This window comes from Trematomus bernacchii, unplaced genomic scaffold (genome assembly GCF_902827165.1).
Source record: "Trematomus bernacchii unplaced genomic scaffold, fTreBer1.1, whole genome shotgun sequence".
Lineage (NCBI taxonomy): Eukaryota > Metazoa > Chordata > Actinopteri > Perciformes > Nototheniidae > Trematomus > Trematomus bernacchii.
The window spans coordinates 7,899,721-7,924,452 of NW_022987705.1; the positions used below are offsets into that span (position 1 = coordinate 7,899,721).

General features: G+C 40.8%; 2 protein-coding genes across 3 annotated transcripts; one reads left to right on the forward strand and one right to left on the reverse strand.

The window, feature by feature from the left end:
- Positions 1-211: 211 nt before the first annotated feature.
- supt6h (SPT6 homolog, histone chaperone and transcription elongation factor) lies at positions 212-18,022 on the reverse strand. 2 transcript variants are annotated; one of them, XM_034139815.1, is made up of 37 exons: positions 17,919-18,022; positions 16,518-16,637; positions 16,265-16,432; positions 15,116-15,192; positions 14,849-15,029; positions 14,633-14,714; positions 14,152-14,407; positions 13,408-13,509; positions 13,127-13,240; positions 12,938-13,027; positions 12,362-12,504; positions 12,045-12,190; positions 11,819-11,929; positions 11,082-11,362; positions 10,837-10,991; positions 10,172-10,367; positions 9,901-10,040; positions 8,951-9,068; positions 8,783-8,859; positions 8,538-8,673; positions 8,219-8,356; positions 6,744-6,911; positions 6,516-6,643; positions 6,172-6,379; positions 5,855-6,002; positions 5,497-5,639; positions 5,265-5,405; positions 4,171-4,366; positions 3,910-4,055; positions 3,730-3,822; positions 3,493-3,600; positions 3,235-3,359; positions 2,540-2,652; positions 2,376-2,453; positions 2,102-2,280; positions 900-1,168; positions 259-451 (listed from the first exon to the last, which is right to left on the reverse strand). In XM_034139815.1, exons 2-37 carry the CDS (start codon positions 16,624-16,626, stop codon positions 259-261), a joined length of 5,256 nt encoding a protein of 1,751 aa, XP_033995706.1. In that variant the 5' UTR covers positions 16,627-16,637; positions 17,919-18,022. The 2 variants fall into 2 exon arrangements, with proteins under 2 accessions (XP_033995707.1, XP_033995706.1); XM_034139816.1 differs by lacking the exon at positions 17,919-18,022 and having other exon boundaries at positions 212-451; positions 16,518-16,626.
- A 1,028-nt stretch (positions 18,023-19,050) lies between these two features.
- sdf2 (stromal cell-derived factor 2) lies at positions 19,051-22,674 on the forward strand. Its single transcript, XM_034139817.1, is given in 4 exon segments — positions 19,051-19,285; positions 20,312-20,508; positions 21,519-21,548; positions 21,550-22,674. Coding segments are annotated over 4 exon segments (681 nt in total). The 5' UTR covers positions 19,051-19,101; the 3' UTR covers positions 21,820-22,674.
- The last annotated feature ends 2,058 nt before the right edge of the window (positions 22,675-24,732 follow it).

Here is a 24,732-nt window from a genome sequence, read left to right on the forward strand (position 1 = left end):
AGCCAGAGGAGACGGCTGGAGGTAAGGAGGGGAACATCTGGGAGGAGATGGGGGAGGGGGAGGAGGAGGAAGGAGTTGAGATTAACCATGATGGCAGACTTTACAAACTACATCTACAATATGAGGAGGGGGAGAGGTGACTGATGAATGGACAGGGCTGAACAGTTTGAGGGTTATCCAGATGAAGAAGCAGTACAAAGGATGGAGTTGGGCAGGGGGGGGGGGGGGGGGGGGGGTAGCGACGCCCCCCTCCGTGTCCTATCGGTCCATTTCGTCCAGCAGGGGTGTGGCGTCTCCGGCGATGGACATGGGCGTGCTCTCGATCATGGGGCTGGGGGACGGGCGGGGCGTCATCCTCGGGGTCTTCTTCCGCCCCTCCGCCTCTTTCTCCTTCAGCCACTGCTCCGCCATCTTGCCCCAGTCCACTGCGGAGGCGTTGCTGCCGCTGGGCCTGCGAGAGGGAGGGGAGAGGAGAGAGAGGGAGGGGTTTTAGTAAAAGACAGAGAGCGAGGCTGCTGCTTAGCCTTAAAATCAATCAGAATAAAGGTCTAGCACCATCTAGTGTCAGAGGCAGGTAAAATAAGATTTAAAAAAAACAACCAGTATAAGTGTATATGTATTTCTATGTGTGGAATAAACAAATACATAAATAAATAAAGTTGTTTTTACATTAATGATTTGACCGTCTATGTGTCTTGTAGTTATTGAATTGCTCTGTGCACTGTTAGAGTACAGTTTCATTATCATGCTCCTGTGTTTATTATATTTTTGTAACTCTGGCACAACAATTTCCTTCGGGATAAATAAAGTCCTATCTTATCTTCTCTTAAATAAACATTCTTATATTTCGATTGTCTGTTTTTTTTGTCATCCCTCACACCTGTTCCCCCTCTACTCACTTTGGCGGCGGCGGCTGCTGCTGCTGTGGCGTGCGTCCTCTGGATGAGGTGGAGGATGTCGGTGTGCTGGACGGGTTGCCGTGTTGACTGCTTTGGTGGCTTGGTTGTGACACGTGGCTCCCGTGTGGATGGCTCCCGTGGGAGTGTGAGGACTGGGGGGTGGTGCTGGTGTACTGCGGCGTGCCCAGAGCCTGCTGGCTGGGGGTGGTGTACGAGTAGCTGGGCGTCATCAGGGGCGTCGCTATGGGCTGCTGAGGGGTAGCAAACACCTGCAGAGGAGAGAGAGCGGGAATCAGAATCAGAAACTGGTTTATTACCAGGTAGGTTGACACGTACGAGGAATTTGACTTGGAGTCGTGGTGCATACATATATATTTTTTAAAAACACAGATAGCGAACTATTTTAAGAACACCATAATAATTTACAAAAAAACAAGACAAAATATAGTAAAATATAAAATAGTATAAAGCAGTAATTCACAGTGAAATAGAATGCAATCAAATATAAAATATGTGCAGTGTGTGGGTTACAAATGCATTTTATTTATTTCAAGATTTCTTTTAGAAATCAGTATTAGGAAAACATGTCATGTAAATTCAGTTGAAGTTTCAAATGCTTTCTCAAACATTATATTGGTATTTAACTTGCTCATATTGATTTGAATCAGGTAATTAGATGTAATACAAAATACAAAAATAAAGATAAAAAGAAGAAAATGTTAATAATTTAGTTTTGGGGAGAAGGGTTGGGATTAAATAAGTGTAAACTCCTTCCCACCCCTTTTCGGATTATGTAATTAGGTAGATCATTTGATTATATAGAATTTGTAAGTCAATTATATTTTTGCTTATCCATTTGACACTGCTTAAGTTTGTACAGTATCATAATTCTCTTGTTTCAGTTCATTATTATTATTATTTGTATTATTGTTTTACACGTTCTAAATAAATCAAATCAAAATAAAGAAAATGGTATTTAACAGATGGTTTGGTGTTTTCTGAAATGTATTTGTACTAATCCTCCCTTAACCATAACAGCAAGTCCTTATGTATCCACATTTTGTATCATGTAGGCACCTAGCGTTTATAAAGAATTGAACAAGAGAAGAACTTTGTATTATCGTGTGACCCTGGATACCATTACAATCCCTGAAACAGCTTGTTTGCTTCCACAGTAGTTGAATATTAGCAGCTGCACTCACATGGTACGCAGAGGAGCTCCCCCCTCCTCCCCCTGTGCTGCCACCGTATCCGTACTGGCTGGAGCCCCACTGAGCGGGGGTGGTGTTGGGGTTCTGGTTCTGGCCTGTAACCGCGGCGATGGCATTGAACATCTGAGAGGTCATGTTGCGTGGGAGGGAGTTGACAGCTCGCGTCAAGTCTAGGGAGAAGGGAATCAATTAGGAGATGGTAAAATGTCCTACAACTCCACTCATGCTGAATATCTGTGTGTGTGTGGAGAAGAGCGGGACTCACCTGCGATGTTGATATTTGCTGGGGTGGCGTTCAGGGACGCAGGAGTCCTTGTTCTGCTGCTGTTGCTGGGAGTGACGCCTTTGATGGAGAAGAAAACGTTAGATAGGAACCAACTACATCCTTTATTTGTGGTACAATACACATTAGGAGGAGTGCTTCCATACCTGGCACAGGCTCTTGGTAATGGTCCTTAAACCAGCGGAATAACCCGTTCACTGTGGGGAAAACCTGCGAGCGGTACCGGAAGCCATCCGGGGTGATGGTCACATACTCAACCCTGGACAGGAGGAACAGATAGCATGTTGACCTTTAGTTCTCCTAGTATGGAAACCTTGTTGTTAATCAAAGTAGTATCTTTTAAAAACATGTCGCACGCCATACTCCCTTGCCTTGCTTTCAACAACATAACATTTCAAAACGGCATTAAAAAAATACACTGCTTGCTTCATCATCTTTTTCCAGAATTTTATATTTAGAGAACAAAATCAGATCATTAGTCTTCAAACACAATTATTTTTATACTTATCCAGACCTTGAAAAAAGTGCAAACTCTATGCCTTTTCATACTGTTTAGGAACCCTTTATTAAAGATTTAGATGTGCAAGTGGGAGCTTATGTAGTAGTTATGGACCTATCTGTTGAGATATTATTGATATGTATTATTGAGATATCATTTATAATTTCTTTGATGTTATTGTCGGGTTATGCTGCTTTGAGAAAAAGGAAGCGACATCCAAATACGTTATTTAAAAAAAATGGATAATGTTGAAATCAGTACAGCTTGTTGATTCAACATGCTCTTGTCATGGCTTCATACAGGGTATAATCAGAAAACCTAAATATAGTATAATCTGCTCACCTTGGTTTTCCTCGAGGCTGGTAGCCCAGGATGAATTTCCCCGGGAGCTCTTTACATACCGATAGAAAGTATGGAATAAAAGTAGGCTTCTCCCTCTTTGTCTTGACCAACAACTCCTCCATTTTCTATTGGAGAGAGAGAAAAAGAGAAAAGAAGATATAAGAGGTGCAACTGGTGGCAATAACACGCAAACTAAATTGAGTTGTTCATGTTATGAACAGTTTAAATGATATCAAAGTAAATCAGTATATAACATACATCCTTGCTCCCCAATTCCTGAAAGTACTTATGCCCCAGGAGATCTCGGGCAAATGACGCCATTGGTTGAATGAACCGAGCACTGATTTCATCCAGATCTTCAAACTCCTGTAGAGAATGCAATATACTTTAAAGAAACATGCAGCAACCACAACAACATATATGTCCCGCAGTGTATAAGGTTTAATTATGAAGCACAAGAGAAGGCTATAAAAATGACAGGAGAAAAGCTCTTACCTCAGAGTTGATCCAGAGAGTGTGTCCCAAGCTGAATGCGTTCTCTTTGCCTTCTTCCCTCACATCCACATGCTGGTAGATGCCATCAGCCACCTAAAACAAAAAACCATCACACAGAGTCAGCCCGGATCATGTTGTTTTCCCCGACACCTTTTCTGTTCCTCTCGATGTGTTTCCTACCTTCCAGGTGACAGTGAGGTGGTTCTCTCCCTTGCTGCTGGGTCTGATGATCAGGTCTCCTTGGTCCAGGGTCTCCATCATTTTCTCCGCTTGGTTGAAACTGATATTGTGGAAGTTTGGATGGGCGATCACGCGCTTTATATATGCTGCAGAGACAGAGGAAAAGCAAAATCGTATAAGGGGAGAGGTGTGGATGTAAATGTTTGTTTTATTAGCTGTTTTGATTCAAACAACTTTGACTACTTCTGTTATTATACTCACGTGTTCGCTGTTGTTTCTTTTTGAGGTCCTCTTCCTGTTTTTGGTCTTCAGTCTCTTTGTCAAAGTCATAGTAGCTGTCCTTGGGAAGCTTCCACTCATTGGCCTTGTCCATCAGATCCGAGGTGCGGCATGTGAGGTCCACGCTGAATTTCTCAATGTCGATTTTCATGATGCGGCAGTGAACCGTCATACCCACCTGAAGGAGGAGAAGGGAAGAGGAGCCATTCAGTTTTATATATGTGCGACGATAGATGGAAACAATACAGGAAGGACAGAAATAGCCAGGCACCAACTGATAACTATAGGCGCTTTCACACCGGAGTACTTTTCCCATTTAGTTCCGATAGTTCCTGGGATTTTGCGTTCACACCAAAAAGAGAACTTAGTTCGTGAGAACTTTTCCCCCCTTTTCAGTCCCTGCTAGAGAGCAGGTACTTTCCTGGGGAGAAAAAAGTTCCAATTTCTGATTGGCTGGGTGGATTGCAAACCACGCCCCGTAAAACTCGGAAAAGTTTTTTGAAGCCGCCATTGTATTTGCTGGCATTAGCATTATTAGCATTAGCATTAGCCCCGCGCACCAACGCAGAGAGACTAACTTATGGCAACACAAAAAAAACATGAGCGGTGGAGATGAGGAGGTGTCGGTGTTCTGGCGATTTACTCGGAAGGCTTCAGTAGAAGCTGCTGGGAGTCCCAGCAGCTTCTACTGAAGCCAGTCCCCAACTCCGGGGACTTCCGGCCGGGGACTTCGGGTGGCAGTATACGCTGTGAAGTTGTTTGCGGCCTGCCAGTAAACCCAAAGCAGAAGAAGAAGAAGAAGTGACGTCAGCGGCTTCATTTGCCTAATCCTCCCTCAGGGACTTATTCCGGTGTGAACGCGACCGGCTCTTAGTTCCATGGGGGTACTAAGTGCTGGGGTACTAAGTGCTGGGGTACTAAGTGCTGGGAACTAAGTACGGCAAAGTACTTGGTGTGAAAGCGGCTCATAAGCAATATATACATTTTCTTGGGGGGAATTTATTTAAAAGAATACGGAAATATAGTTTGAAGCATTAGCAAAGCACACCAAATAACAACAACCAACAACGCCTCACCTTGACCCTCTCCTCGGGGTGTTTGACCGTTTTGTCACTGAGGAACTTGGTGGGAATGAACCCCTGGACGCCGTTATCTAATCTGGACCGCACCCCGATGGCCTGACCTGGACACGAACCACTATCAAAGTGATTCCAAACCTGAAGCGGGGACATAACAAGATGATGTTTAGATGCCAGACTGTTTGTAACATTAACTGCTCAAAAGAAGAAACACTCCTGTGCCTGGTACCTCGCTGAGTTCGGGGAAGTTGTCCTGCTGGCAGAAAGGACACTGCCACAGCCCGGTGGAGTCGTTTCTGATGGCCTGGTCGTAGCTCTCTCCCTGAGGCCGCCGGTGAGCAATACCAGTTACTATACTGGTGATCAGCTTACCTGAAAGAAAAAGGAGGCAAAACATCAACCACAGGCCGACAGAGCTGCAATTCTACAGCCACTGGTATCATAGCAACATCACTCCTTTTATAAAAGTCCTGTGTTAGGCACTGAGTTCTTCGCCTGAGTGTTTATAGTTAGGAATATAATGTCTTTTTCATCTTTGGTGACATTTAATTCATGATATAAATGGGTTTCAGTGTGGTGTGTATTACCAATATAAAAGGTCTCTGGGGTGTCCTTGGTGAGCAGGTTGAAGACCTCCTCAGTGTTGGGGACCCTGTAGGCGACTCTCAGATCTTTGTACCTGCAGCTCAGCTCTGCACGGATATCATACAGAGTAATGCCCTTGTTGCCATAACCCTACAGGGGCAAAAACAAAGAAAAAAGAATGATGTCATATATTTGTGTAGGTGAAAGGCATACATAGTGATTACATGTATACAGCTGTTATTATTTATTTGTGTGAAGCTTTCATCTTGTTTCTTTTTTATTTATAACTTAATATTGACGGGGTAAAAGCCACACTGACCTGTCTCTCAAGCTCTTCAGCGAAGGCGTCCAGGTCCAGATCTTTGAGACGTTCTGGGTTTTCCAAGATCTCCTCCAGAGCTCCGGCTGGGTTGGCATCTTCTGCCGATTCATCGTACTCGAGCGCGTCCACGGCCATCTTACGAGCCCACTCGTACGTCTCAGGGTGAACACGAGACCCATCCAGGACCTCGATGTAGGAGTCCGTACTGTGGAAAGTTTGATAGAAGAAATGATTTAGAACAACCTCACAACGGGCTCATAGGTAGATCATTCACAGCCTTTTCCGATATCGGTATAATAATCAGTCTGAGCGTGTAAAAGACTCCTGAAAAAGAAGCCAACCTGTCTCCGAGCGACGCCGTGTCGATCTTGATGAAACCAGCACAGTTGATGAACACCTTGGGTCCCATGTGACTCATTGTGACCAGCTGGGTTCGGTTTTCCAGACGAGTGTTGTTCTGCTTCAGAATCTGCAAAAATACAAGGACCATGAAGATGATCAGGTTAGCGGAAAAGGCGCTGTACATTAATATATACGACACAATGAATGAGAGCATCACAAAGACGTACCTTCAGCAGCTGGGAGCCCTTCCTCGGCCCCAGACCACAGACAAACTGCACCAGGCTCTGGGTGTGAGGGTGGGCGATGCACTTGTTCACATCCACTCCGACCTCATTCACACGGTTAATGAATTCAAAGTAAAGAGCACAGAGCAAATCTTCCTTCACCACTTGTTCCTGAGAAAGAAAGACAGAAAAATACAGTTTCAGAAAGTGGCTTTGTAAGTATCTGTAGAATCAAACCGTATGTTTACAGCATCTGGTTTTAATAGATGTTGCTGATGTTCTAGAGCAGGGGTGTCAAACTCAAGGCCCGGGGGCCAAATCCGGCCCGCGACTTCATTTTATGTGGCCCGCAAGAGCTTGGAAAGAATATAATACGTTTATTATACGGTTACATGCTACTTTACAGTATATCTATATATATATGTTCATTTGAATTAATTTCTTATTTTATAGTTATTTCTTATTTTTATTTGTTTATCTTTGATTTATCCTTAATTTTATTAATCTGTGTGAATCTGTGCTGTCCTGTTTTTCAATCTTACCCTGTTGCTGTTAAACTACTGCATTTCCCCACGGGGATTAATAAAGATCCATCTTATCTTATCTTATCTTACAGAAGCATGTTGCCCATAAACTATATGTCCCACAATGCATCTCATTTTGTGACATGCGCACTGAAGAGACTTGCAATTATTTGCCCTAGACTTCTGCTTTCAGACGTAGTTAATTACGAAGTTATTACCCTATCCAATACAAATCCAATGCACAGGCAATAATATAATATAATACATTATTTCATATATATTATTATTTTATTTATATATGTATATTTATATAGTTACAACCGGCCCTTTGAGTGTAACCATAATGCTAATGTGGCCCACGATGAAATTGAGTTTGACACCCCTGTTCTAGAGTTTGGAGAATGGGCAGTAGTTGAGGAAGTACTCATATATTTGACTTTAGTGAAAACACTCAAACCACAGTGTAGAGATACTCTGTTTAAAGGAAGTCCTGCATTGTTATAGTAGTATAAGAGCGAGTATAATCATTAAAACACACAAAATGTTCTCATTGGCAATTTCAGAATAATATTATGTTATATTATTGTATTATAATTATTTATGCTTTAATGTGTTCATCACTTTATCTTGGTAAAAGTTCCAGGTAGCTTGCTCAGTAGTACATCTTTTGATCTTATATTTATTGATACAAATACAAACAAAATAAACTGTCATGACCTATTACCAAATGTCCAGAAAGCAAACAAAAGACGAACAAGGCAAACATCACAATTCCATTTTTCTTAAAATAGTAACACACACTGATATATTTAAACTAGACTGTTAAGAAGGAAATGGTGTGATTATGGCTGGAACACTTTTGGAAGAAACAATAACAACTAAATACAAAGCACAATATATAGATAGATATAATAGCACACATAATAACCACCATTTCATCGATGCCAGTCTCACCTGCAGTGGGTGGAGTTTGAGGCAGAGAATATCATCATCAGTGCTGCAAACCTGAGCGTACTCTATCAGGGGGTCCTGGATCTTCCTGGCTATTGACACAGCCTGTCGCAGCAAGGGGGGGTAATCCCTAAAGTCAACCTGCACAGAGAGAAAGCAGAGGACCAGGACGAGGTGAGCGGCAGAGGGAGCTTCGGGCCATGTCTTCAATCCACCAGTTAGTGTGAACTTGCTGTGGTTACTCGCCATAGTGAAGCGTGAAACCTCATGTTTCTGAGCCAGTGTGTAATAAAGACACTACAGTGAGGTGTTGAGTGTTTACCTCAGACTTCTTGCTGTTCATGTACAGCGTGGCCAACTCATTGTCAACGAGCTCCACTCCCACAGCGGGGACAGAGGACTCTTGTTCCAGCTCGCTGATGGCCCTCTTGATGTCCTCCATGATCATTTGAGCATCTCTGCGACACAAGGCAGGTTTTTAGTGTTACAACCGCAACTCAATTATAACTTGGAAATGTTGTTTACATGTAGCTTTTCAGCGCATTCAAAAAACCAAACTAATGTCACCTGTTTTCCCCAGCGACAGCCACGACATGAGGTTTCTTCCCAGATAGAAACTTTTTGAGAGTTTCGATGTCGTGGGCCTGAAGATAACACACACATGTGAGAGATCATCTCAAAGATGCATCCCTTAACAAAAGCAACTGTTGACTATTAACTGTTCTCAGCTGGTACCTTCTTCTCTCTCTCATCCTCCCTAAAGGCGTTCCTCCTCTTCATGAAGTAGGGCAGACGCAGGAAGTCGGCCACCTCCCCTTCCCCGTTGATCAGCGCACAGAACACTGGTGTGTCTCTGTTGGAGCAAAGTGGGTAAGTCAGAAACTGTTTTGTCAAATAAGTGTGTCTTAAATGCAGTAAACATTGCTTTGTTGTTCATTTAAAGTAAGTCATTGTATCCGTTTAGACTGTGTAAAGCCTGCACACTTACTCACTTTCACTAACTTATGACTGAGCCCCTTGAGTAAGTGCGCAGTACCCGAATATTCGTTCGTTGGAGTACTATTCGGGTTTCAATTTCGTTATTCGGATAGGCCTATTCGGCTGCCAAATTGAATTTATTGAAAACTCCAATATCAACGTAAGAGCTTGTGCCTCTTCGGGGGGTGCCAACACTTAACCATAAACGTTATCGTTTACTTTCTCCGTCTTTATATGTAGATAAGACTTTTTCTCCGTTAATCTCCGTCACGTTGTTTCCATAGCAACAACAACTTCCTGTCAACAGCGCTAACTCTCCTTCAAAAATAAAAGCATGTCCATACAAAATAGGAAGCCAAGCCAAATTACACTTAAGACATATACAACTGCAACGAAAGTAACAAACACAATGCGATATCCTTTTCAATTTCAAAGAACACAAATTGGGTTAGATACATTAACAAATAACTATAAAACCACAATACTGTAGAATAACAAAATGAATGCCGTGAATAAACCGAAATACACGCGTTGAAGCGGTTTGCTGCTAATTACTACACACCCCCCCCCGCGCGCGGGCCGAATATTTGCTGCTGATTACTACCGACTATCCGGAGCCCAGAGAGATAACCTTCACTTTCATACCAAAAAGGGTAGCAACTGACAAATATATACTGTGAATGCAGAAAATACTGTAGGGTAAATACCGGCTGGGCGCATATGCTACTCCCAGCACCCGAATGCCTTTGCCCTGACTCTCATCCATCAGATCATCGTCTTCCTCAACCTGCTGATCTGGTCGGTAAGGAGCCACTTTCAGCCAGTTGTACAACCGACGGCAGCAGGACTGTGAGGAGAAACACAGAGGGTTCATAAAAACACACTCATCAAACATACATTTTTAAACAATGTTGCTCTATAATTTCATATATATTTATACAATACTGATACAATGTGACAGATATAGTGAGGCATTACCCGGACAATGCTCTCCTTGGCCTCAGTGATCAGTTTGCTCTTGAGCTCCTTGGCCATCTGAGGGTAGAGGAACTGAGTGAGGGATCTCTCTATGGCAAGAGTTCGCTGCCTGTTCCACTCCTGCACCTGGTGACTGAACTCATCTCTGTAGTAGAACTGTTTGATCTCGTCAAAGTAAGTCTGCTCCCCGGCGAAGCTGAGGATAAGCAGAGGGAAGACGCAGTCAGAAGCAGCGCCTTAATATCGCTGGAGTCATAATTCCAAAGCCCCATGCTTGCTCTACTGACAAGGAGACAAACATAAGCTGCAGCTTAAAAATAAACAAAAACTCCAGGGACCTATCCTACTTATCAACTCTACTTTCATTCAACAGACAAGCTTTACAGGCGCTGGAAAAGCAGACGGTTCATCACATCAGATCCTGTGCTTTGTAAATATCCTAAGGCGACGGAATGTGAATGAAAAAGAGAACCGATAAGAGCTATAAGACCTAGGGATGTTTGGTTATTTATAATTTCTTCCATCTGGCTAAAAACTGACAACATTTGAGTGGGGATCCTCCTTAATCCTTGTAGCCTGTAATCATGTATTAACAAATATCTGAATTGAGTAGGCGAACCTTTGCAAAACATGCAGATATTTCTCAGTTTTGTCACTGTGCTTACCCTTTGACTCCTAAAAGGTCAATGCAGATATTAATGGTAAGCAGCCCCTCTTCCTCTGCCAGGCCCATCTTCAAGAACTGATCCCCATTCAGCTCTTTTACAGCCTTGTTCTTAAGATACTTGAAGGAGTAGGCAAAATGAGCCTCGTCTATCTCCTAGAGGAAGAAAGCAAAGGGCAAGGCAGGTTAAGAGTCAGAATCATTTCTGTTAGATGGTAACATCCGTGAGATTAAGTGTGTCCAAACCTTTTTCCCCTTCTTTGTGGGCTTGATGTTGATCTTGGCCCTCTCTTGAAAGGTCTGTCGGAGGACATGTCTGACCAGAGGTTCACGGGCGATCTGCATGGCCACCATGTACCTGGTTCCTTCCAGCACGGCCTCAGGAGAGCTGAACTGACTGCACACGTAGTCTTTGGCCAGCTCCACGGGCTCGGCCGGGAACTGCTCCGTCTCGTGACGCTGGTAACTGTCACGCAAATTCTCTCCAAACTGCTCTGGAGTTAACCCAAACTTTTTAGCCAAGCCATCTGCAGTAAGGAAGAAACAGAAAAATGAGTTACTTCAAATTATCAATATCGGGAATGCCGCTATACCAAGACACGTCTATTATACACAGTAGGGCTGTGCGATTATGGCAAAAATCATAATCACGATTATTTTTGGTCAATAATTGATATCACGATTATTAAAAACGATTATCCATTTACTTTGAAAACATCCATTTATTGAAAAATGTGAACAGTATGTTTTTAACAGTTGATTACCCTGAACTTTAAGTATAATTCAACTGAAAAAACAATTTAAAAATAATTTAAAAAAAACAATTACATTTTTTTAAATTTAAATAAAAATAATAATCGTTTTATTTCGATTACGTTGTTTTCGTAATCGTTGCAAGCCAAAATCGTAATCGAGATTAAAATACGATTAATTGCACAGCCCTAATACACAGTATATATGGTAGGTAAAAAAAGGAGACTAACCAAGTCCTACGCTCTGACAGATGCTGTACATATCTCTACGAGACGCCAGCTTGAGGTCAGGTCCTTTCTGTTCTTCTTCTTCTTCTTCTACCTCCAATTCCTCTTCTTCACCTGAGGAGGCGGACAATTATAATCAGTCATTAAGAACATTGGAACAACAGGGCAAACACACCATAGAACTGAACAATTTCAAATCATTTAGTAAATTCAGAGGCGTCCATCTTACCATCTTCGTTCACTTCTTTGATCTTCTTGAGCCTCTTCTTACTGGTCTTTACAGTGTTCTGCATCTTGGGGATGTCTCGGCCGTAGTAGAGCAGAAAGTGGTTGTAAACATCCCCCAGCTCTTCAAGAGTCTGCACATCTTTCAATCTATAGAAAGGATAAATTAGGTTTGATTGCGACAGAAAAGGCTCTTTATTGTTGATCACAGTATAAACTCCATCACTTGAATTTCCTGCTAATATTCATAGATTAGTGCAGTCACAAAGAAATAGAATGCATAAGAGATTATCTTTCTGAGCATCAACCATCAGGGCGTACCTCTCCAGGTCGGAGGTGTCCAAAGGACGGACGCCGTCAGCCAAAGGTTTGTCAGGGTCAGCTGAGATCTGCTCAAACTGGTAGGCCTGCATCTTCTGGAACAGACGGGTCAAGTTCTGCTTCCGGTTCTTCAGCTGAGTCCACTGGTGGAGGAAAATGTAGAAGTGAAGAAACCAGAAGTGCAGAGCATTGATAACAGGGTATATGCAGGAATCCTGAAGTCAAATGTAATACCTTTTAAGACCTTTTTTAAGACCCTTTCCATACATTTTAAGACCTCATCACCACTTCTAGTTTTAACCGGTTACATTGGCGACACAATTTACCTCACATTTACTATATACAGTATTGATTGTCCTTCCTCCTTATCTTCCAACCATTTGGACGCAAACTTGGAAAATGCCGTTTAATACTTTTGAATAGCCTTCATTTTCGCTAAATAGATTTTTATCAACTTTTCATACTTTTTAAGACCCCGCGGACACCCTGGATAAAGATTGGCTGAGCACACAGAATATCCACCCTTTCATCCTTACTCCCAACAATGTCTTTCCATAAGCAATGATTAAACTGTACCTTTTCATCCCACTGCCAAACCTTCCACAGGTCGTTTATGTTTAGTTCTGGCTCCACATATTCTTTCCTGTAGAAAGCTATGAATGGGACCTGGAAAAAAGAAAACAATTTGTATTTGGCATTCTTTCTCAAAATACTTATGTTATTGTTTTTTAGAGAAATGTTAAACCAAATGATGGCTCACTGTACCTCAAATTGTTGATTCCTCATGAAGTTGAGGGCCTCTTTGATCTTGGCAATTGTGCTGGGGCCCTTCCTGCTGAAGTTTGTAGTCGTCCCCCTGTCCAGATAATCTGTGCTCTCCTATTCAGGGCACAAAAAAACAGAACCTTTTTTAATGAGATGTAGAGGCAAGGAAAATATAATGGTGTATCGTGCTAAAGGGGAATCTAACACGGTATCATGAGTGGAAATCCAATCTTTTTCTATTCTGTGTGCATATTTTGTGAGTGTGGAGGCAAAGGGCATACCTGCATGGAGATAGTTAGAGTGGAGAATCCGTGTCTGAAGATCCACTCTGCTTCCTCTTCCAGCTCATCATCCTCAGCGGGTTTAACAGGGATGGATCGCAACTATAAGAAGGAGAAGAGAGTCAGGACAACAGGCACATGACAAACATCAGGAAAACACGGTATAAATAAGACCACAAGCCTTAATTATGAATAAACCTGAGAAAGCAGTCACTATGATCCATTATGGTCCAGATGAGATCGTTACAACAGAGCATCAACACTGTTAGCATCAACAACACTGTTAGCATCAACCACAGTGTTAGCATCAACCACAGTGTTAGCATCAACCACAGTGTTAGCATCAACAACAGTGTTAGCATCAACAACACTGTTAGCATCAACAACAGTGTTAGCATCAACAACAGTGTTAGCATCAACCACACTGTTAGCATCAACCACACTGTTAGCATCAACCACAGTGTTAGCATCAACAACAGTGTTAGCATCAACAACAGTGTTAGCATCAACAACAGTGTTAGCATCAACAACAGTGTTAGCATCAACAACAGTGTTAGCATCAACAACAGTGTTAGCATCAACAACACTGTTAGCATCAACAACACTGTTAGCATCAACAACACTGTTAGCATCAACAACAGTGTTAGCATCAACAACAGTGTTAGCATCAACAACAGTGTTAGCATCAACAACAGTGTTAGCATCAACAACACTGTTAGCATCACTGACGACAAACACACAAACCTGGAACCTCTCCGGCATGTCTGTGTTACGGATCTCGTTGTCTTGGTCGGTCATGTGACTACTTTCCAGCTCGCTGGGCTCGTAGATCTCAAAGATGCTCTTCCTGCCTTGCCTCCTCTTTGTCTGCTTCTTGGGTCGGTCCCAAGCTTCTTCATCCTGGTCCTCCTCCTCCTCCTCACCCTGGTCGTATGCGTCTGCGTCAAATTCAGCGAAGTCAAAGTCTCCGCCGAAGATTTCCTGGGCCTCCTGGAGGGCTCTGTGGCAGGAAGGGCAGCGCAGTGGGGTGATTATGTGTTTCACTTAAAGTAGACATTATGTGCTTATGGTATTGTTGTTACCAAAAATAATAATATTGTTTATGTGAAAAATGATAATGCAATTTAGACTCTACCAGATATAGAAATATAGCAATGGAGCGTATTGCCCCACAAATGATAAACCTTTTTAATGATAGATTTGTTGCATAATCTTTGACACTCACGCATCTGTGTATCCTGAGAACTTCTTGCCCCTCTTTTTGGTGATGGGTTGGCCGTCATCATCCACAATAAAATCGTCTATATCTGTAGAACACATTTAGAAAACAAATCAATTATACAGCACAATATTTAGAGACCAAGTGTGCGACTCAGTTGACGTAACTATTATTTCTCTGCTCTTTAGTTATTTAAAGACCGATCTAAAATTCCTGGCCTACCTGACTCCTCGTCTTCTCCTTCTTCCTCGTCATCTGCTTGGTGGAGGGGCTCATCGACGGCCTCCCCTTCCTCCAGATCGCCCTCGGCATCTCCATGAAAGATCTCATCCGCGATCAAGTCCTTCTCGTCGTCATCGTCTTCATCATCATCGAGTGTTTTTACACGGTCGTATTTCTTCTTCTGTTAAACCAGACAGGTAGAGCATCAGCACTGCTAGCTTTAACTTTACACTATTACTGTGGAGAAAAAAGTGATGAGATTCTTACCCTTCTTTTCACTTTAACACCCAAGTTTTCCTCAATCAGGTCCAAATCATCGTCATCCAGGTAGTCGTCTTCACGATCTGCAAATATAAATCATTGGGTTTATATATATATATATATATATATACATATCCTTTACGCTGCAACCATGAAGCCACAAGTGACAGCTTATCTCCATTTTTACATGGCTCGTTTTTATAATACAAGTATAATCTTTCTTTAAACTTTACTGTCGGTCACCGAGCCTTCGCAGCAGCTGGCCCCAGGCTCTGGAACACTCTGCCCCTCCATGTGAGGTCGGCCCAGACCCTAGGGGCTTTTAAATCGCCACTAAAGACTCACTTCTTCTCCCTGGCCTTCTAGTCAGAGCGGAGCACGACTCCTGATATTTCCCTGTGTTTGATTTTTGCTGTTGTAATTTATTGTCTTCTGTTTGCTATCGCAGTAAAGTGTTTTTATTGCATGTACAGCACTTTGGCTAGAACAAAAATCGTTTTTAAAATGTGCTATATAAATAAAACTTGATTTGATTTACTGTTCAGCAAAGTCCAGTAAAAAGGTAATATCCAGAACTTGTTAATAACACTAACTATATGTAATTGCAGTATTACAGAATGGCCATAAATCTGGTATTTACACCGTAATCAATGACTTCTCTATTATATTGGGATATCACTGCTGACATTCCTGTCGAGATACTGATATGAGGTAATTGGTAACATTTCTGCCAGACAAAAACAATAAATTACAATAATGACCCGATCCAAAAATCAATTCAGAACTGGGTTTGTGTCTCCAAAATGATTGGCATTTCACAGTTGGAGAAATCAAATGATAAAGGCTCTCTGGTAAACAGACAATGTTATGTTGACACCTTGAGTAAAAGACCTCAGTGAATATGCATCACACATGGTCATATTTTTTATTTACATTTTTTAGGATTTCCTCACTGTGTGACCCATCAAAACTGGACAGAGAAAGGCAGAAGAGCTATGAAGGGTGGTATAGGAATGGGCAGAATGTCAATATGCATAGAATAATGGGAAGAGATCCAATACAGCTTGTCCCTTGGTGACTTCCTGAAACTAACCACAACATGCAACAACACACTGTATCATGGCTGGATCTCTTTCAAATATTGAATGCACTTACTGCGCTTTTTCCGTCGATGCCTCCCTACTACTTCTTCTTCTGAGTCACTCCCCGCTGCACTTGCAGGTGCTGGTGCCACCGGCTCCTCCTCCTCTTCTGCATCATCAATGAGTCCGCGTAAATTTCCTCGTTCATCCTGGTCCTCTGTGTTCTCTTCTTCTTCCTCGTCTGTTAAGTAATCAGACATAAGTGGTCAACAAATCATTCAACCCCCCTCAAACACATGCCAAGAACTATGCAATTTCATTCTTACCATCTTCCTCCACAAACCGCTGGGTCTTTTTAGGTTTTAAGTCTTTCTCTTCTAACTCCTCCTCCTCCTCCTCTGACTCCTCAGCCTCGCTGACAATAAAGTCGGACATGACGGCTGTTCCTGGAAGCAGTACAAGAAAGGCTGTTAGAAAATGTTCTCAGCTTCATCCAAGGATTTGTTCTTCGAGACTAGACAGACACAAATACAAAAGCCACACCAACACAACTCAAACATCACGCCTTCATGCGTTATGCTGCAATTGTGAATTCAACCCATATCATTTCATTTCTGCTACAAGATTGAACAAAAATCGTATTTCACACTGTCTGACAGTATTGCATTTACATTGTTCAACAGGTTCTTCCAGCTCTTCATTACACAATTACATAAAAAATATAATAAACGCAAGATATAAAAGCTGCAATATTACACCAAATGATAAAATGCCCTAATTGTTTCGATGTGACCAAATTCATCCTTACACCTTTTTGTATTTTTAGTATCTCCTTCAGAATTTGAAATGAAGGGCATGGTAGTTTATATGTACTGAAGAGATCAACAATACGCGTCTGTTCCATGTATAATCTGTGTTTTGTGTCACATAAACTTTATATTGTTTTCTGAATATGCGATTTATTTATGTAAACATCTATACAAAAAAGCCCGGGATTATTGGGTTTTGCAAACATGTTTGAGGTGTTATTGACAAACAACGTTAAACCAATTTACAGTCAATTAACACTCTATTTTCGTATTTCTAATTGACCTGATTATGGTTTTAAACTCATTGTCATAATGTTAGTCAGTAACAAGAAAACTACATTAAGTTGGCGACCTTAAGAAACCCTAGACCTAACAATGTCGCATTGCGCACACACTGAACTCCCACGGAGACCACTAACCAGGCACATGAGCCCCTTTCTTTCAATCTGATTGTAGCTAATGCAACCGAATCTTAGCCATCTGATGAGCGGTCGGTCGTCAAACATTCATCTGGTATTGGAAATGATGTTTAATGTCGTTAGCTAACGGTATTATCCCTATGAGCTAGCACCCACCAACTAGGCTAACACAGATGCTAACGATGCATGTTAGCTTGCGTGCAACCTTTTACCAAGTACTGTTAGCTAGCACAAGTTGAAACCATAGTGTATGTATCAAAATATAAACTGACAGTAAAACAGCAACCGAGACGATTTCCGCGCTGTAGGAATTAACCAAGGCCCATCTCAGCCAACTTCGCAGTCTAACGTTAGTTTATGCTTTAGCACATCAGTACGTTAGCCTAGCATTAGCCGGAACGACAACAACAGCCAACTGCATCCCCGTTAGCTAGTTAACCACTGTTAGCTAGGCAGCACAATGTAAAGATCAACATTACCACGGAGAAACTGGACTTACACGTCTCACTGCGGTGGTGTACTCCGATAATATTTACAGTTATAACGGGAGTGTGTTATGTTTTGTGTGTCGGGGAGCTTGTACTTGTAAAAAATGGCCGACAACGAGCGGCGTGAAAGGCAATTCCGGTATGCAGTGAGGGGACTTCCATCCTGTTCGCTGAAAACGAGACGCCCCCTGCTGGGTCGCTTTGATTCTACACAAGGCTAAATAACTTATAAAGACTACACATCAAATTGTACTTGTATTGTATAAACCAGCCATGTAAAAAAATGATGTAAACTGTGCGTTATTATTTATGTATTCATTTTATTATTATTAGTTTATAAATATTGTTTTATTTACTTATTCATTTTATTTTATTTTATTTTATTTATTCATTTTGTCTTATGTCTTCCTTTATTTTACCAAGAGGGATCATTTTTTATTTTATTGTTGTTATAAAACCTATTTTACCTCCTTGTGTCCCTTGAATTGTTATATTATGCGTTTATACTGTATGCAAAAAAGATAGGACCTGAAGGGGAATTTCTTATTTGTAGTTTTAATTTGTTTTAAATTCAGAATCAGAAGCGGTTTTATTACCCAGTCGGTTAACACATGGAAGGAATTTGCTTTGCTGTAAATTATGCATACAAAGACACAGGAAGAACAGTAAGGTTTTTTACAAGAAAGAACCAACAAATAATACTATTGTAAAAACTATTTAAAAAACTATATTAAAGACTATTGTAACACATTAGAAATAAATACAATATTAACACAACAAATACATAATGGACACTAACTACAATAAAATAAAATACTATATAAAAAGTGGTTGTCAAAGCACCTTGAGCTGCACCTGGTGTATGAAAAGTGTTATACAAATTTATATTTATTTATATCATCATCATCATCATCATCATCATCATCATCATCATCATCATCATCATCATCATCATCATCATCATCATCATCATCATCATCATCATCATCAATATATTGCTCATTAATACCAATTAAACAAAAAATAAGTACAAAAATCATAGTAAGGTATTAGCAGTGACTCCTCCCAGCCGCTAGGGGCGCTGTCCTCGAGCCTCTTCCTGCCATACTGCCTCTTCACTGACGTAGCGTAAAATAATACAAATCTCCCTCAGAGGCATCAGCGGCATTTTGCTCGGGATCTTTTTTTGTTGGAATGGGTATTTTAGATTGTGCTGTTTCTCGACACACTTTACCAACCTTTTTATTATATCTATGCTGTATATTTGGACCGTCCCTCGGCACTGAGCTGAGTTTTTTAACATGCGGATCTGTCATTAAACTGTTAAATGTAAAGCACAATGTGAGACTTCACTCGCACGACGTACGCTACGGCTCCGGTGAGTTTTTTACTGGGATTGTTAAGCATTAATAAACATTGTGTTTCTCTACTTTGACATAATCTACTATTGCCCTGCTATGTAATCAAAGCGAATGTTTAAAGAAAATTGGAAATTACTGATGTGTACAAAGGTTAACTCTCAATGTGTCATAGCTTATTCATGTTGACCCCATTATGTATTATTCACAGTCACACAGTGTTTATATAAAGGATGTGTAACCTAAAACCTCTTTAATGCATAGTTAACACATTTATTTACCTAAAATTCACAAAGATACATCAAGGGAGATAAAGACCCCATTTTTACCTGTTATTATCATGTCATCTTTTTCGTATCTGCTAATCTTACATGGATAATGATGTAAACATTATTTTATTTGTTTACCATTTGTCATTATATTGTTTTGTTGAAAGGAAATGAGAAAATACCTATTTCTTCATACAAAGGTTAACAGCATTCATTTGATATATCATTTATGTTAACTCTATTACGTGTCAATTCCAACTGTGGCACATACTATATAAAAGATTGGATACATAAAAGCACTATTAAATGATTACCTATTAACTGGTGACTAAAAACAGTATATGAACAAGATCAGCGTTTGGATTTCCTTTATGAAAACCACACCCTTTTCTTTAAAGCCTAGTAACAAATTAGCCCAAGTATACACAGAAATGTATATTACAAATCTAAGGTGGTTGTCAAACGTCAATCTTATTTCTTCAAATAAATAGTTGTTATTCTAGGCTAAAGCCCTCAAAGTGAACCACTTGATCTGCTGCCAACCTGCTGCCAACATGAGTCCTTGGTTTCAAAGTCAGACCTAAAGCAACAATCATCATTTCAACTTGGTGGGGGTTAAACTAACCTTCACACCGCAAATAAAATTAGTAGTTGTATTTTTCGACAGTCTTGATTTTCCTTAATAAATCACATTTGCTGTTTCTTTCAACATCCCTGGTTCTGTATCTGGTTGGAGTATCTCTGCTCACCGTGTGCTCTTCTGTGTGTGTGAGACAGGTAGCGGGCAGCAGTCTGTAACAGGGGTGATGACGATAGAGGACAGTAACAGCTACTGGAGTGTCCGTGGGACATTGGACACCTTGTGCCATCGGGGCACCCCGGTCAAGTGTGGGCAAGATATCCGTCTCACCCATGTCAACACAGGCCGTAACCTGCACAGCCACTACTTCGCCTCCCCGCTGTCCTCCAACCAGGTGGGTGGGGTGAAAAGTATATGGGGAAAGGGTCGAGGGTTAGTTTTATATGAAGCATCATGACATAGCAACCTGCAGAGATTGGCGCATTTATGTCAATGTCCAAAATGTAGTAGAGCCTTATTCAAGATTTTTGTGTAAATGTTAATATAATACTAAAACATTTAGAATGTATTAGTATCATGCAAAGTTAAAGCCACTCACTGCAGCTCATTGCATTACTAACACAAAGTCTGTTGCAAAATGGTCACATTTAGGGAACCCTAGAAAAAATGTTGAGGTTAATTTGAGCTGACAGCAGCTTTTACACTTCAGGAAACGCACCAAACTCTGTGGGAAAACAGCCGCGAGCCTGAAAAAACCTCTCCAAAATTAAGGAAGTGTAAAAACACTGTCAAGCCAAAGTGTTACAGGCTTGGAAGATGTGTACCGTGCCATTTGAGAAATGTTTGTTATTGTTAGACATTTTTATACTGCACAGACCTGTATATTTTCAGTTTTTTAAAAGGAAGATTTAGATTGTTATGAACAGTATCAAAATGTCTAACAATAACACACAATACTAAAATGGCATGGCATACTTAGTTCATACATAGACTCTAAGTCAAACATTGTTCATACTGTACACAATTGAAGTCAGCTGATGGTTTCAGTTCAGCAGCAGGAGACAATTAAAGCAAGGTAAAAGATTATAAACACATTTATTATCTATGGCTGTATTAAAATACACTCAAAAAGTGTGTAGGTGGAGAAAAAGTCTGTGAACATAACTGTACAAGGTGTACACATTAAGAAAATGTTGGCTTTAGGCGAGGGAGACACAATTAGAACAGAACATTATTTAAGAAGCGCTGGATTATTAACATGACATCGATATATATTTATCCTACACCACTTATGTCTGGAAAGTGGAGAGATAGTAAAACGGACCCAAAAAGCTATCACAAAACAAGGTACATTACCTTCTCTTATTTTCCTTTTCAAATAATGTTTCTCTCACCCGTCCACAGGAGGTGAGTGCGTTTGGGGACGACGGGGAGGGGGGACCACCTGGACGAGTGGACGGTTCAGTGTGGGGGATCTGTGTGGAAGCGAGAGGAGGCCGTCCGCTTCCGTCACAAACCCACCGATGCATTTCTGTCAGTGACGGGGGAGCAGTACGGGCGGCCGATCAACGGTCAGAGGGAAGTTCACGCCATGGCAGACCCCAGCCAGCACAGCCTGTGGAAGGCCATGGAGGGCGTCTTCATGAAGCCCAGCGAGATCCCCACGGGCAGCCGGGACTACAGCCACCTCCACACAGAGTTCTGAGCTTCACTTTTCTTATTTCTCCCTTCCTATCGTCCCATCTGTTTACCATCGTTCTCCTACCTCTGTCCCGAATAAAAAAGTACCAGCAACTTATCTAATTTATCCCTCCCATCAACTTTGACTTTCATATTTCCAGGCGATTTTCCCAAAGTCTTTACATGGAACAGGTTACAATGACTTCAAATGATCAATCCATCCTCTCTCTTACATGTTTTAGGAAACACTACTTGAATCCTCCAAGATCCATCAGCTACACTCAAAACTTTAATAGAATGATAGTTTGCCTTAACAGGGGCAAGAAGACATAAAAGTATGAAAACTGTACAAAGACTAATCTTTGTGAGGCTTTACGTCCTCTTAGCTGTTATTTATTGTTAGAAACTTGCCATCAGAAGACACAACGCAACTCAGAAGGCAGGAGGGTTTTGCAGTTAAGTAGAATAAAGTCATCAAGTGAGTGTTGTGTTTTGTAAGACTTTGTTACATTGTTACACTTGTGCCTTTATCCTTTTTATAGCTTTTGGAAACAAGCATTTTTTTGTGTTTTTTAAGGTATTTGTTAGTCATATCCCACTCAAACAATTTATAAGCAGTGTTACCAGGATAAATAATTTCCCCCCCTGTAAATCAGATTCAGTGTTGCGTATGAAGGATCCAACACCAACTTACATGAGAGTGTACGCAGATTAATCTGTTAAGGTAGTTTTTTTAAATATGATTTTGATCAGTTTGCTGTGTGCTGGGAGAAGTACCATGTCATGCTGTCTCTGCAGTGGATGTGTTAGATCAACTGAATGTGTTAGATCAACAGTCATGCAATGAATACCTAATATTAAATGATTTGTATGCATTTAAGTATTCGTGTGACATCTTTATTGAATTGTCGTCTTCTTTTTCATTTAGTGACCATCACAGTGACTTTTCACAGGTGCCCCTTTCTGCAGGATAACTTGAAACTAATCACTGATGTCATCAATGACTCTCCTGATAACTGCATTCCTGATGTAATTATATAATAATTAGATAAAAGCAGTATAGACAGATAATGTACTGTACAAAGTCAAACCCCTAAATGAATCCACAAATATGAAACCAGATTTATGTTTTTTCAAATAAGACAAGATGTTTATGCCTGCCTGGGCTTTTGCACTTAGAGTAATGTATTGTTGGTCCACTTAATGGCATGTTATGGTTCATTATCTGGTGGTTAATGGGGTTTGAGAGCATCTATTATGAGGCTGTTCTCTATTGTGTTTGACCTATGCTACCTAATTATCATGATTTACAGTGAGTGCAGATGCCAGCACCGCTCCACAGGACGCTCCTCTCTGTCACATGTTGACAAAGGTGTTATTTCACCTCTCTCCTCACGTACTGCCTCCGGCTAAACCGAGTTTTAAAATGCACATCTCAATGGAGGAAGGGTCACCTTTGTGTGCATGGCATGTCACATCCGCCAAGGTTAGTTCACTCAAAGCACTTGTGTTTGTAGCGCTACATGACCCGCATGTGTGATGTGTGAAGGGGATGTCAGAGCAGTGAGCTTTCTGCACTTGTAAAGGTTGCTCTTCTGACTCGTGGCTCTTTTATGCACGCTCTGCTACCTGCAGTAAAGGGCGCTCTGGATGAACCATGCTGTGTTCTATTTTTACGATTAGTATTTGAAATGACACAGAGGATGATAACAAATGACAAGTAAAGCAACAAGCCTGCTTTGTAGTCAGTGTCACAGTCAGAGAAAATGATCCTGCTCACCAGTTCATTAAGTAACTAAATATATGATTTTATGTGTATGTTGTTGGTCTTGAAGTAAACACAGATGACTTATATTTCTATCAAAACAAGGTTTTATTGCATAAACATATATGGATATATATTTTTTTTAGATTAGACATATTAAACTTGTTATTTGCATTTTTAAATATCCACTCAGTTGGCGACTATTGCTGTTTCCTTTCTCCTTTTCTAAGCAGCATGCCAAGGTTTACATATCTGTGTTTAGTTTTATCTCTATACAATCTACAAGGTAAAAACATGTGTTGGTAAAAACAAATCTTAAAAGCAACTCTGAAAAACATGAACATCATGATTTGATTCCCAGATGTACAGTATAATAATGTAAACTTTAAAAGTGTTGATAAAAGGTTTGTGTTGAGTGCCCATTACCAAACCATGAAAGGATGTCTGAATGGACGTGGACTTTGTTAAGATAGAGTGGTCTATGCTGGTTTCAAAAGGACCGTGATGCTAATAGCCAACAGTGAGAACATGGTCCATTGGTCAGATTTCAATGTGCCGAGAATATCAAAGACTGACTCACAAGGATAAGTGTAGCATACATTATACAGCAGTTTTCACAGGACTATGAGGCAGTGAGAACATTTAATAAAAATCTAAAACACACATTATATTTTATTCAATGTCAATTTTAACCATCCACAGTGAGGCCTACAGGCTCTATACCCTATACGACGTGAAACAGATGATGAAGATGTGACCTTGTTTTTGCATATTTATGAAAATGCCCTCTCCTGCACTCTGATTTGATTGATAGCTGGTAGAAACTAGAAAAAATGGCTATAACAGTATAAACTGGACAGTCAAATATGTGAAAGTAGGACATACATACCTACATTTAAACCAAGGCTATGCCACCACAAAGAAAGATTAAACTGATTCCACAGTCTTTCAAAAAGACATGAAAATCTAAACAACAACATGCATACTGATTTACAGTATAATACACTTTTGCTGTGATACTTGATCTTACAAAGCAATTTTTTTTTTAAGAGAAAGCCCTCTTCCCTTTATTTCCTGGACAGCAAACTCACATGGCTGCACGTAAGGTGATGGAAATATCTGGTATTGTTTTCAGCACACAACAAAACATATAATTGCCTCAAGATCCAAGGG

Coding starts and splice junctions, on each gene's coding strand:
- supt6h (XM_034139816.1), bottom strand. CDS start 16,626: ATGTCCGACTTTATTGTCAGCGAGGCTGAGGAGTCAGAGGAGGAGGAG. Junction 10,368..10,836: donor GACCTTTTAGGAGTCAAAGG/GTAAGCACAGTG, acceptor GCTTATCCTCAG/CTTCGCCGGGGAGCAGACTT. Junction 8,357..8,537: donor TGAACAGCAAGAAGTCTGAG/GTAAACACTCAA, acceptor CTCTCTGTGCAG/GTTGACTTTAGGGATTACCC.